General features: G+C 43.4%; 1 protein-coding gene across 1 annotated transcript in view; it reads right to left on the reverse strand.

The window, feature by feature from the left end:
* PREP (prolyl endopeptidase) overlaps window positions 1–12,154 on the reverse strand; it is a 116,871-nt gene that overhangs the window by 38,319 nt on the left and 66,398 nt on the right. Inside the window, exon 10 of the mRNA XM_072738113.1 lies at window positions 8,410–8,513. Coding sequence (XP_072594214.1) covers window positions 8,410–8,513 — 104 coding nt within the window. The remainder of the gene's footprint in view (window positions 1–8,409; window positions 8,514–12,154) is intronic.

Here is a 12,154-nt window from a genome sequence, read left to right on the forward strand (position 1 = left end):
GTTTTCCCAGGCAAGAGGAAGACTCTAGCATGGAGCCAAATATCTGGAGAGCCATCTGGGTCTAAGCTTACCTGGCTTCCTCATCCTGCCAGAGATAACACCTTACACTTCATCTTGATGATAATTCTCAAAGAGTCCCATCTTGTCTTGCATTACACTTGTACTAAAGTCAAGACCAGAGTTCAAGAAATACATATGTTCTGGAAGCAATATTAAAGGCCGTTTTTCATGGGAGAAGAGCCTCTTTCAAGGGTGCTTCTCTCTTCATAATGCATAGATTTCTGCCGTCTGTGATTAAAAGATCTGAATATTCACCTTTTTCAGTCTTTGTTTTCCTAATCCTGACCCTGAGGTACCTGGCCACCAGGTGGCTTTTGGACTCCTTGGTCTCAGGGTCCACACCAAAAAAATGTTTTTTAGATTTTTATTTACTTACTAGAGAGAGGGAGAGAGAGAGTGTGTACGCGCATGCCTGGGGGTGGGTTGGGGGGGATCGGGTGGGAAGGAGAAGCAGACTCCTCACTGAGCAGGGAGCCCAACACAGGGTTCAATCCCAGGACCCCGAGATCATGATCTGAGTCGAAGGCAGATGCTAAACCAAGCCATCCAGGTGCTCCATCCACACCAAAAATTTTTGCTGAAGTCCTGTTTTGTGTGACAGATTGCTAGTTGTCCCCCAATGTCTATTCTCCATTTCTCCATCAAAAGGCCCTGATTTTTAGCTGCGCACATTTCTTTTTCTGGAACTAAAACCACATCTCTAAACCTCCTTGCACTACCTGTGGCCAGATGAGTGCTTTCTCACCATTAAGATGAAAGCAGATTACACGCACCTTTAGAAAACATGCTTCTAAGACGGCTGGCATGCCCCTTCGCTCCCCCACTCCCCTCTTCTTCCCTACTGCCACCTTCTTGTTGGCTAGAAAGTGGATATAATATGGCTGGATGGACAGCAGTGTTAGGAGACCTCAAAGAGATGCTGGGAACAAAAGCCACATGTGATGAAGCAGCAAGAGAGCAGGAGCTTGGATTCCTTGCACTTTGGATACCAAGTTGGCCCTGGACCAATTCCCCTTCTTTTCTGTGAGAGGGAAATAAATGTCTCTCTTCTTGATGTTTCCTGTCCTCACAGCTGAATCCAATCTGAAGAACATACCCTGAGATTCAGATCCATTTTTATTTTATTTTTTTTAAAGATTAATCCCTTCATTTAAAAGAGAGGGAGGAGGGGCAGAGGGTGAGGGAGAAGTAGACTCCCTGCTAAGTGTGGAGCCCCACGCGGGGCTCTATCCCAAGACCCTGAGCCAAAACTAAGAGTTGGGCGCTTAACTGACTGAATCACCCAGGCACACCAAGATTCAGATTCATTTTTAAAAACAAAAAAATTAGGGCAGCCCGGGTGGCTCAGCAGTTTAGCGCCTGCCTTCAGCCCAGGGCATGATCCTGGAGACCTGGGATCGAGTCCCATGTTGGGCTCCCTGCATGGAGCCTGCTTCTCCCTCTGCCTGTGTCTCTGCCTCTCTCTCTCTCCCTTCTCTCTGTGTATTCTCATGAATAAATATATAAAATCTTAAAAAAAAATAAAAACAAAAAATTATTAAAATGGCAAAAGTACCATTAGCACACATTATTCATAGATGATACCATGTTATTGAGTGAGTTCTAATAAGAAGTAAGTTACTTGCTACTTTGTCTTCTATAGGATAATGAAATATGACATTCTTTTCCCAAGATAGTTTTTTTTAGCAAGGAGCTGAAGCTAATTGTTAGCAGGGAGTAACCTGAAATCTACCCACTTGCACATCAGCAAAGCTCAGTAACCTGCAACTTTTTATGGATCTCAAAAAGCTATGACTCTTACAAGGTAAACAAAATTTGAATCTATTTAAGTGGCTTCATTACATATAATAGCAAACTCAGTACTATCTGTGGATATCTGATACATTGCAACATACAGATTAACAAATTTAATTTGTAAAGGTACAAAGGATGAACAAAACTCCAATGAGTATCATTTTCACCTATGGTACTGAATTTATAGGTAGCCTGATCTCTAACATTTAGGGCCTCTAATGCAAGAATGATAAACCTAGAGGCCTTCCAGGATGTTAATCTGAGTCATTCAAATAGAATCAACACCTGTTAACTCATTAACATCTCCACAAAATGAACTGAGCAAATATGCCTGCTGCTGAGTCACCACCATGTACCCCAGGAGAGCCAACCAATAGGGCTTCTCTCTCCCGGCCACCCTCCTTAATGCGCTAAGTCACCAGGGTGGGTTCGGCTGTCTCCCTGGTCCTCATCCCATGCAGACTCCACTTCCTCAGCAAAGCTCAGGGAAGCTCTGACCAAGGTCAGCACAGGCCTGGCTTGCATCCACGTTGCCACAGTGAAGCCCCACAGGAGGTTCAAGAAACCTCCCCAGGCTTCTCATCATGGGGACCAGCTGCTTAATTCTCAAGGCCACCTTGTGATTTTTACTTGAAAGAGGGTTACAAACTTGCAGGTGGCAGCAAAGTAATATCCTTTTTTAAAAAATGGAAGAGGATTTATTTACAGTGGAATGAGGAATGACCTGGGCCCCATAACTTATTTCTCTATTATAAGATAACAAAAAGCCAAATTCTTCATCAACCTTTACAGTCAAATAATGATTATTATTTTACAAATTATTTTAACACAACTGATACCCAAAGGGGAGACACACAAATGTGTAGCCTCTGATTACGAACCTCATAACCTCAATCTAGAATGTCTGCGTGACAAAGAGTCCTAAAGAAGGGTGGGAATCTGTTTATGCAAGAATAGGCCACTATGAAATGTAGGATCACAGATAAGCTGAATGCTCAGGCACTAAATCATCAAGAACAATGTAAAGCTGATTCCTAATCATGTGCAAGCACAGACCTCTCAAAAAGTTTTTTTTTTTTTTTTTTGGTGTTCCCCCAGTCACTCTCCACTAACACTGCTGAAGATTTCTGACCACTACCTGTGAGAACACAGCACTACAGAAACCTGCTATCACCAGTTCAATGGTCAGCTCACTGAGGATGTGGATGAGTCAGTTTTCAAAAACTGGACGTGCCATGTGCTCAGCACAGAAGTTAACAAATGTTCAAAGACTAATTGATGCTCTGAGAATATGTTCTCTGAATGGCAAAGCCTGTAGATGCTAGTAACCACAGTTACCGCCAAGGTTAGAAAAATCTACACTAAATTCAAGAAAAAAAAATTCCCACTCCTTCGACCTCAAAGCATCTTGGTAAACCCAAAGAATTATTTAATTTTAACATTTCTTTTCAGTACCCAGCAAACCACCTTTGGGATGTGCCTGGTGTTTCATACGCATTGCTGCAGGTAAACCTCAGAAAAGTGCCTGTGAAGCGTAAGAAACAGGAATCAAGATAATTCAATCTGTTAAATACTTTTAATTCTTACTATTTTCGTACCATATGGTTTGCTTTCACCCATAAAATTGGGCCTTCCTTTCAATTTAATGTCTTTCACGAAATGTGGAAACTGTCGATAATGGAGCTTATTCATAGTACGCTCAGTTCTTTTTCAGGTCTATAAATTTTGTCTTTCATTTGCGGAGGAAAAAGAAAGCCAGTCTCTCAGCTGGCTGGACAAAAAAAATGAGATACTGAGAAACCAAAAAGTGCACTTTGCTACGCTGTGTATCATGCCACGTTCACCCACAGTGCAAACACTATTCCACCCACAAATGACAGAAGGCAACCTACTGCACTGGAGACGGAGGGCATAGTTCCCTTCTTGAATTTGCTGTGAAATTATGAAAGTGACCTGCTGCAAGAAGGCAGAGGTGGTGCCTCTCTGAACAAGGGTGGTGGTGGATCTGGTCAGGAGCCTCTTGGGGAACTAGGAGTCATGGAAGCACCCATCCCTCGAAGCCCTGCCCAGTTTCTGCCCCTCCTGTGAAGACCCCCTCCCCACCCTGCCAGAGTGGTCATCAATGCTGCAGCACGGCGGAGGCCGCACCTTGCCCTTGATCCCAGAGAGAACATCCTTCGGGTGTCTGACCTTTCAGATCTGTATGTCTCAACTTTCCAGTCTGACTGTAAATTTCCCAGGGTCAATGCCCTGTGTTTAGAAATTCTCCATATTCAAACAGTACCCACTGGCATGGAAGGGCCTGTCATACTGGCTGGAGGACTAAATTTAACTGCCACTTCCCTATTATTCCACGTTTGTTTAAAATGAAACACATTACTCATTATAAAGGAAGACAGATTTTTTTTTTTTCAGGTAAATCACTTATCGCTAAGCTTATTTTGTAAGTTTAATTCCCAGTGTTCAGTGTTTCAGCTTCCTCTTAAAGATACAGATGCAGAGGTTCTAATCAATATTATGTAGATGTGTCCTTCACAATAAAAAAAGAAAACAGACAGGATGAGTCAATTACAGATTTGATAAACCTATCTAAAACTAAATTTTTGTGGGTACCCCCAATTGGAAGAGAAACCAACAGCCTTTCCAGGATCTGATTTTCAAAATTGTATTTCTGATATAGATCAATTTTCTGCCCGCAGCTGCAGGCAGGGATGGATAAAGGTTATACAGACAGTTCTGTTCTATGTCTACCAGCAAAATGCGACACCATATCCTCCACGATCTGCTCCCCAAATTCAAGATATGCTGGGTTCTGGGTGAACGTACAACAAACATATGAGAATAGCCTTCTGGGGTTACTTAGCCATGTGCTCTTTGCCCTTCTCTTCCTCCTCGTCTTGGTCTACCTTAGCAGCTATACCATCAGCTAGATGTGCATGGTCATGACCATGACTACCATTAACTGCATTGACCAACTACACAGCGCAATCTATGCTGCAGTATTTGCTCCAAATGATACCATGCTCCACAAAATGTAAGAAGGAATCACAAACAGCCTAGAGGATCTTCTTTTTAAACCTCATATGGAATAAATATAAACACCAGGATCTAGAGGAATCAAAAGTGACATTACCCTAAAGAAACTGAAGATAAAAATACCCTTCCCCCCACCTCCCCCAAATCCACCATCAGATGTTTTCCATTCATGCACAAATGCCTCTCCAGGGCTTGCTTTTACAATGGTAGGTCATTGCTGGCAACCCACCGAGGGCCTAATCAAAACGTGAGGACATCTGTCACGCTCACATTTCATGTCAAAGCTCTGCTGAAACACTTGAATCTGAACCACTGCACAATGGATTTTTTAAGTGATACAAGTCTATGGTATTGTGACATCAAAGAGCATTTCAAGGGCACCCATAAATGATGAAAGAATTCTATTTCGATAACTTCGTGCAATATGTCTGATGTGTATAATCAATAGATATAAAATCTCCTACTGGAGGGACGCCTGGGTGGCTCAGCGGTTGAGCATCTGCCTTTGGCTCAGGGTGTGATCCCAGGGCCCTGGAATCGAGTCCTGCATCGGGCTCCTGCATGGAGCCTGCTTCTCCTTCTCCCTCTGCCTGTGTCTCTGCCTCTCTCTCTGTGTCTCTCATGAATAAATAAAATCTTCAAAAAAATAAAAAAATAAAATCCCCTATTAGCATTATATGTATACTCTGTCCACACACATATTCCCTGCCACGTTCTGAAATACGGAAATGAGAAGTGCGCTGAGATCTGTGACGCAACGTGTTCTGTTCAGTTACTATCCTTTTAAATATTTGCCATCTTTCTCCTTTTTTTTTCCTTACCTACTGTGGTGGTAGAAACAAAAGGTTGTTCTTTTGGCAGCTCAACATCAGGAGAGTTTTCTTTGTGAAGTAGAGGAGTTCAGTTGTCCAATGATACAGGCAACTGGCATCACCCATGCTCCTCTCTTCCCCAGTTAGTACATGGCTGAGAGATTTCGATCTCACCAAGCACTTGCTCAGCTGCAACATTTTAGTTTTTCATTTATAAATGAAAACAATACACATTAGGTGGTAACTAGTTTTTTTGTGTGTCATCCATAAAGAATATTACTGTTACCGGATGGGCAAGAAGAGAAACAACTCTAACCATCCTCACTGTGAGAAGAGTTCTTTCCCTGTATGAAGCCACCTCCCTGGCATTATTATAGATGCCTCTCCCTCATCCAAACTCCAAAGATAACTGCAGGCCTGGGCACTAAATATTTGTGGGAAGCTGGAAAGGAAAGGACAATAATGTGCTTTTTAAATTTTTTTTTTTACTCTTTTTAAAAGATTTTTATTTATTCATGAGAGACACAAAGAGAGAGGCTGAGACACAGGCAGAGGGAGAAGCAGGCTCCTCGCAGGGAGCCTGATGGACTCCACCCTGGGACCGCGGGATCACGCCCTGAGCCAAAGGCAGACACTCAACTGCTGAGCCACCCAGATGTCCCAATAATGTGTTTTTTTAAATAGAGCTGAGGAGGGGGCACCTGGGTGGCTCAGTCAGTTAAGCAACTGCTTTGGCTCAGGTCATGATCCCAGGGTCCTGGGATCGAGCCCTGCATCAGGCTCTCTGCTCAGTGGGCGGGTCTGCTTCTCCCTCTGCCTCTCTCCCTGGCTTGTGCTCTCAGTCTCTCTCAAATAAATAAATAAAATGTTATATAAATAAATAAATAAGCAAGCAAGCAAGCAAGATGAGGGGTTACACAGTAGAGATGGGATGACAGGGGGTCTCTCTTGGGTGACCACTCAATTCTAGGGCCAAGGCTGCATCTTTGAGGGGCGAAGAGGAAGAGTCAGTGGGTGCTGCTTGGGCATCCCTGGCACTACTGACGGGGGAGGCGGTGGCGTGTATGTGCCCATCCTGGCCCCAGGGTTGCTGAGGCAAAGACTAGACATGCCTTGGGAAGGTGACATGTTACATTTGATAGGAACAAATTTTCTATACATGGAGAAAAGGGATAACAGCAAAGAACGACAGCCTGAAAGTGATTTTTAAAGGCTAACACAGGACTAGGGTGAGTTAGTGAACCATGTAAGCGCCACACAGGCTACTGGCTCCCACGGGATCTCTCTCCAAGCAATAGCTCACCTTGAAAATGAAAAGCAGCAGGAAGCCAAAAGAGATACAGGAGACTAATAGTCTGTTATATTTATTTCTAATATTGATTGAAAAAGTAGATTATATTCTATGTGCCAGACACTTAATATACATCATGTCATATAATCCTATAGGAATCTTGTAAAATATATACCATCTTCTCTATTTTACAGCTAAAGAAAAACCTTGTAGTAAAAAGGTTGAGTGACTCACTCAATGCCCCCCTAAGAGTGCATGCGCATTTCAGGCCTGACAGAGCTTCCGGATGAAGGCCCTGTGCACCTACTGAGAATGCTTGGATTTTATAAGTACTTTTTAACACAGACCAGGGATCAGTAAACTTTTTCTTAGAGAGCCAAATACTTAGTATTTTAGACTTTACGGGCCATATAGGCCCTGCTGCACCCACCCTGTTAACACACTAAGACGGCCACAGACAGTATGTAAAGAGATGGCGCGTGTCTGTTCTCCCACAAAACCAGATGCCAGTTTGCCAATTCCTGATCTAGAACAAGGGGTGACAAGCTGCAACCCCGGGCCAGATCCAGCCCACTGTGGGGTCTGGAAACAACGCTTTATTTATGATCTAGATCTAGCCCATCGTCTAGACCACTTCTAGACAGGTGAAGGGTAACTCAACAAGCCAAACTAATGTCCTGGGTTCACAGAAACATTCTTGGGAACATCCAGTTCTTTGCTCTGAACTTCCTTCACAGTGATCTGATTCCTCATCTATGTGTGGTCCAGCCCTCCAACTGGGAGAGCCCTGATAAACACCTGCTACCTCACCGGTGACCTCTCATTGCAAAGGTACAGAGATAATCTATGTCCTCAATCAATAAATGATTCCATTCCTGGGAGACTTAATGCCTTTGGAGAGGCAAAACAAAAATTTTCTGGAAAAACAAAAATGGAGACTCTTAACCTGAAAGGATGGGTGGCCAGAGACTGAGCTTGTGGTGCCATGACAATTAAGCAGTTAAGTCACCCATTTTAATATTGTACGGAGGGTCTTATCTGTGCCAGACAGAAGTACACATGAACATCAGACGGAAAAGACGGACTCGCAGCACTTGAGTCGAGACTTTGTATAGAGCAAATGTGTGTTGTCACTTGGAATGTCATGAGACTGAGAGAACCCATAACCCACTCTTCTGCAGTAAGATCCCCCCACAGGGGACTCCGGCTTCCTGTTGACAGGGGCAGCTCTGGAAGCAGAGCCTGCGAGCTCTAGGAGGGCAAGGACCATCCCTGGCTCCGTGCCCAGGGAGAGCGAGAACACCAAAACACCTGTCACCAATATTCCTGTGGATTCCCTCCACGGCTCCTAACAAACCAGGTGGCAATAGCCCAGCGCAGAAGTCAGATTTTCCAACTCTCACAAGTGCTCCATACCTGGACTGTCTGGTAATCGGAAGCATCGATGCCTTTCACGGTAACCTCTCGGAAGACTCTTGGCTCCAGTTCCTCTTTGGTGAGGTCACAGTGATAAATTATACCTAGAAGGAAGCAGAAGTCCTGGTTTAGTCCGCAAACTCACTGGATACCAGGTGGGCAAGGATCACCTGGCACAACTGGATGCTATGAAGAGCAAGAGAAGGACCTCGGTATTCTCTGCTGCCGTGTAAGTGCTTAGAACAGTCTGGTGCGTGGGGTGCTATGTAAGCGTTCACCTTTCATCATTGCCACCACATGTGGCCTTCCTTCTTGCAACCATAATCTGTGTGGACATTTTAGAAGATTTCATAGCATCGTGTTGAGCATGAGAAGAGGTGAAAGACGTCACAGTGAACTTAACAAGTCTTCCCTCTGCCACTTAGGAGTGCAGGTCAAGGAAGATGGGAGATTTCACGTAGGGTCATTTCACCTGCGAGGTGAGTACGATGGAAAACTCAAATGATCTACCCAAAATCAACAGCCGAGCAGGGTCTCTTGATGGGAACTGTGGGGCTCCAGATGCCGGACACTCACCTGCCCGTGGACACACATGTGGACAGCAATTAGGGGCCCAAGATGATCAAATACCATTTGAGAGTTGCTTTTAAAATTTTGTTTATCCCTTTAACTGTGCACAACACAAATTAGTGAATACACACCAAGAATGCCAGCTTATTTAATCACTAATTAAAATTCCATTTCCTGAGTTTAATGCTATTACGTCCTACCACTTAAGAACTAAATCAAAGAAACAAGTAAAATGAGTGGTTACTATTTGAAAACGACACTGAGGTGGTTTATGAAACAGAATTAGTCATCCAGAGTGGCTGGTGTGGAAACAGCCCTCCCACACAATACTTTAAACATACACTGTCAAATACATGAAAAATCGATTTAGTGATCCCAATACTTGCTGGAAAACTAGAAACTAAACAGTACTTCCACAGGGCGCGTTCAAAATGATTGATCACGTATTACAAGGGTGGCCTGCTTTCTTCTCAAATCCTCTGCTCTGTGCCTGTACTTCATTAAGAGATGAGAAACACCCTGCACCCCCAAAGGCCAAGAGTAACACGTTTACATTCATTACTAGCATAACTGCGGATCCTATGAATGTCATTGTAAGTCTCATGCTTATAGACAAACTATTTTAAGGTATTATAATAGGAAGTATGATGAATATGGACAAAGAGAAGATAAGTAACGTGACCAAAGTACTAGTTTAAGTCATGCTGTCTGTTGAAATACATCAAAACACATGAAGTACTTCCAAACTACACTCTGGGCATACTTTCTTTGGGCACACATTCTAATGTACTGGATATACCGAATACTGTCCTTGCCTAGATGAATGTAATCTTGAGGGCGAGGCTATTTTCAGATATATGTTAATTTTTGAAAAGCTTCTTGATCTGTGTATACTTGACCCCCCTTCCTCAAAATACACACAAAAATCTGAATCCTTAAAAACAAACAAACCAAACAACCAAACAACTAACAAAAAAGACTGCAGACCAAGCCTGTGGGGTTTGAGCCCCTGACAAACCCTGGTAGCAGCCTGGACCACAGCGAATGACAAAGGACCCGACAGCCAGGACTGCTACCTCTCACAGGTGCAGGGTCAGTGACCTTACACAAACCCCAAAGTACTGGAATACAAATTCCTTTGTGGAAGAATGAATAGGAAATGTACTCTAAGTGCCTGTTTATCTGGAAAAACTAAGGCATCACATTCTCTAAGAGCAGAATGAAATAAGTATGCAACAGAGACTGGCTATCATTCAGGGAAACAGTGCCGAGAACCTGACTCCTATCCTCCTGTCCCGTGCAGAAGAGTCACCGTCGGGGAGGCTGGGTTAGACCAGAACGTTTGAGCAGTACTTTCTTTTTACAGATCCATCTGGGTTAGCTTAGATTAGCCCAATGCACATTCATATAATGTGAATTCCTATTATCTAATGATATTTGTGTCCTATCCAACTTGGCTTGGTAAGTCCAAGGGGGAGGTGGGGTTTAGAGAAGACCTCTTAGAATCATAAAACTGGAGAGGACTGGTTAGGTGATCTCTAGGAAATAAATTTCCACGTTTGGAGGTGAAAGAGAGAATTGGGCTATGGAAGTCCCCTAAGGCCAGAGGAGGTGTCTGGACTTAAGGAGATGTGTATCCTGATGGACACAGTGGTTTAACAAAGCCGTTCTAGTAATAGGAAGGAGACAGGGATGGTCAGCTCGTATATTCCCAATAATCCAAAATAAATGTGAAGAGGTAAAAGAAATGGGAGTCTGAGTTAAGAGGAAGGGGAAACTCTGGGATTGAAACTGTGAAAGAAGAATCAGAGGCTCTGAAAAACTGGATATGTACAGAGAAAGCAAAAGAACCTTCTAAAAGATAACCCATCTAAACCCACCTGTATAGGGTGGGTTTTAATGTTATTAAAAAAAAAAACATAAACGGAAACTAAAAGTCTTAAAAATGTTTGCGCTCCTTGGTATTTACACAAAGGAGTTGAAAAGTTATGTCCACACAAAAATCTGCACACGGATGTTTATAGCAGCTTTATTTGTAATTGCTAAAACTGGGAAGCTTCCAAGATGTCCTTCAGGAGATGAATGTGTAAATAAACCATGGTACATCCAGACAATGGGATATTATTCAGGGCTAAAAGAAATCAGCTATCGAGCCAATGAAAAGATATGGAGGAAACTTAAATGCTTAGCACCAAGAAAGAAGCCAATCTGAAAAGACAAAACTGGAAGCAGTAAAAGGATCAGTGGTTGCCAGGGGTTGGAGCAGGGAGGGGTGAATTTAGGGGAGCACAGAGGATTTTCAGGGCAGTGAAAATATTCCATAGGCTATTATAATGATGGATACATGTCATTATGCATTTGTCCAAGCCCACAGAATGTTCGACAGCAATGGTCAACCATAATGTAAACAGGGACTCTGGGTGATTACGATGTGTGAATGTAGATTCATCACTTGTAACAACTGTCCCACTCTGGAGGGCGGAGGATACTGATAATGGGGAAGGCTGTGATGGGGGGACAGGGGTACATGGGAAATCTCTGGTACCTTCCCCTCGGTTTTGCTGTGAACCTCAAACTGCTCTACAAAATTAAGACTTAAATTCTTTTTTATTTTTTATTTGGCTTTTTATTTGGCTTTCCCAAATAGCCTAGCAAAGGCTTCTTTGCTCATTCCTGTTTCCCAGAGAGATGCACCTGGGGCTTGCTACATGGATTATTACAACATGTAAGTCTGCCTGGAGCTAACCTTGGACAACCTTCTGAGGTTCCATGGGATACAGAATTAATCAGCTCAACCACTAAGCTGTTTTGGCTGCAAGGAATAAGTGCATCATGTTCCAAATTGCCCTGGCTGCTCGTTTTCTCCCAAGTTTGATTCAAGGTACAAAAGTTCTAAATAGCTTGGGCTCAAGACACCTGGTCTTCACCGTGGGCCTCTGTGGGAAACAAAGTCAGCTGGTGCCCACCGGGCAGATGCAACCACCACATGCCTCGAACAGCTGGAGCTGGAATTATTTTTTGCTCCGAGGCTTTACTTATAATTTACTATCTCTGCTGTTGACTACAGTTGTAGACAGGCAATCTTCAGAGACCAGGGGAAGACAGCCTCTGGAACGTCTGTGCGTGGATGGATACACACACACATGCACTGGCAATTCTTGATTTGAGAAATCCA

Source organism: Vulpes vulpes, chromosome 1, assembly GCF_048418805.1.
Source record: "Vulpes vulpes isolate BD-2025 chromosome 1, VulVul3, whole genome shotgun sequence".
Lineage (NCBI taxonomy): Eukaryota > Metazoa > Chordata > Mammalia > Carnivora > Canidae > Vulpes > Vulpes vulpes.